Source organism: Bufo gargarizans, chromosome 7, assembly GCF_014858855.1.
Source record: "Bufo gargarizans isolate SCDJY-AF-19 chromosome 7, ASM1485885v1, whole genome shotgun sequence".
In the NCBI taxonomy this organism is placed as follows: domain Eukaryota; kingdom Metazoa; phylum Chordata; class Amphibia; order Anura; family Bufonidae; genus Bufo; species Bufo gargarizans.
The window spans coordinates 195,881,225-195,883,359 of NC_058086.1; the positions used below are offsets into that span (position 1 = coordinate 195,881,225).

The 2,135-nt window shown below is 43.2% G+C and overlaps 1 protein-coding gene across 1 annotated transcript; it reads right to left on the reverse strand.

The window, feature by feature from the left end:
* Positions 1 to 204: 204 nt before the first annotated feature.
* Positions 205 to 1,884, reverse strand: LOC122944254 (DNA damage-regulated autophagy modulator protein 1-like). Its single transcript, XM_044302489.1, has 7 exons — positions 1,766 to 1,884; positions 1,446 to 1,513; positions 1,121 to 1,263; positions 817 to 1,009; positions 629 to 681; positions 391 to 477; positions 205 to 282 (listed from the first exon to the last, which is right to left on the reverse strand). The coding sequence occupies exons 1-7, from the start codon at positions 1,882 to 1,884 to the stop codon at positions 205 to 207; spliced, it is 741 nt and encodes a 246-aa protein (XP_044158424.1).
* Between the last annotated feature and the right edge of the window lie 251 nt (positions 1,885 to 2,135).

The following is a 2,135-nucleotide window of genomic DNA, read 5'->3' on the forward strand; positions in this document are numbered from 1 at the left end:
TCTGCCTCTTCGTGCAGCAGAATATATCTGACTGCGGAAAGTCCGGTAAATGCCAAGTCCAGTTTTGAGAACAGAAACCGAGCCCGGAATCTGCCTCTTCATGCAGCAGAATATATCTGACTGCGGAAAGTCCGGTGAATGTCTTGTCCAGCGATGTACAGATGGATTAAGTTGTCTTCCTGGCGCTCTGCCCCTGTTTTTTAACTAGGGATTTTCTGGGTCCTGGGTCTTTTGCCTCAGAATGATGGAGACGCCTTCTCCGGACAACATTAATGACAAACGCTGAGAAAAAAAGAAGAAAGAACATGTATCATAAAATGGCTCTTATCTAATATATTCTTATCTAAAATGTTTCTGGGCACATGAGATCTTCAAATATCATCTACTCACCTGGAAATCCGTATAGTACATGATCGGGAATATTGTCAGGCCAACAAATCCCATCCACTCGCCCACCATGCCTGTCATAGAGAAGATCTGCATAAGATAGAGAGAGAGAGTAGAGAATGTTAGTGCCCAAATATTCTCACCAGTGGCTCTGGTATGAAGTGAGATGGGAGGATGGCATGTCCTTCAAGAGTTTCTCTATTACAATTACACAAGATTGTGAATATTGACAGGAACTCACCTCTTTACAGTGATCGGTGTTACATAGGCGGAAGAAGCCCACACCTACATCAACTGGAAGAACGTGTTAAGGAGAAGTAACGGAAGTGTATTATTATGGTGTTTACTGTCATGTCTGATCTGCTCTACAATGGAGTCTCAGACAGCTGATAATCTCCAGTGTATCCAGCACACAACATTGCACTGTACCAGTCAGGTATAAAAGGATACAGATCAGCAGTGCCACAATGGTCACCAAGGTTGATGCCAGTCTTATGTGGCACAGGCGACGACTGCTGAAGGATTTCTCATACAGGCATATAGCTTGGCTCAGGTTGTAAACTGCAAAGAAGAAAAATCCAGTTCCTGCGCTGATACTGTGGGCTAAGGGACTGATCTTCATCTAGAACATAAACAGAAATATAAATGTCATCAATGAGGTCCTCAAGAAGATCTGAGAATAGAGAACAGCAGAGGATACTACTGGATACTTTTATAAAACCTGATAACTCACCGAACATACACCAGTCACGGCGTTCGCAATACAAGCGAGCCATCCCAAGGCGTATAGGATTTTCTGGCAGATGATATTTCGCTTCTCTGATGGTTCAGAATGGAGGATCATGAACCTGTATTGGATGGAAGCGACGCCAGCTCCTGAAATATACAATACATGTCATCATTATCATTTCTATACACACTTGTAATAATCTACAGGAGTCAGTGACGATTATAATCTCCAGTGATGACCACCGCTCAGAGCTAAATGATGATTACAGCTCTGGAGTCGCTGAGCTCTTCATCATCTTATCTCTATAGAGGAAGCTGCATCCACTTACCTAGAATGGAAGTCACCATGAAGACGACGGTGAAGACCACCGATTCAGGAAATTGTTCTCCTATGGCACTGGGGGGAAAAAGCAAAATATTTGGAGTTAATAGGAGACAAGTGGCAGAAATGTCTCATCATCAAGAGCAGAGGAGACTTTATGTACTTTTACCTGCCCCACTATATATCCATTACTTCCACAGTACAATTAATAATCCAGTAATAATAATAGTGATAATAATGTAATAATAACATCCCCGGAATGACACCGATAACAAGACAGTAATAATTACACTGCACGGTCAGGAACCTCGTCCCGTCCCCTCTTACCTGATGTATGGTAATTTTGAATGGCCTAAGATGACAGTAATGGCGATCCCGGCGCAAAGGCCTAAAAGCGTCCATGTGACGAAGAGGATAGGCAAGAAGGCCAAACCCCGAATCTCCATGGCGCAAAGGAAAAGATTCGCAAAGCGAAAACAAAGATTTGTTCAGCAAAAGCAAACGCCTGTCTGTCTCTCTCTGTATTCACAGATAATCTGGCTCAGGTAACGTCAGGCAGTGGTTTTTCTAGGCTCAGAACTCTGTGATGTCACTAGCTTCTATGATGTCATCAGTGCCTGAATCTGATTGGTCCTCACTAGGTTCTGTGATGTCATCACACATGCCCAAATGTGATTGGTCCTCACTAGCTTTTGTG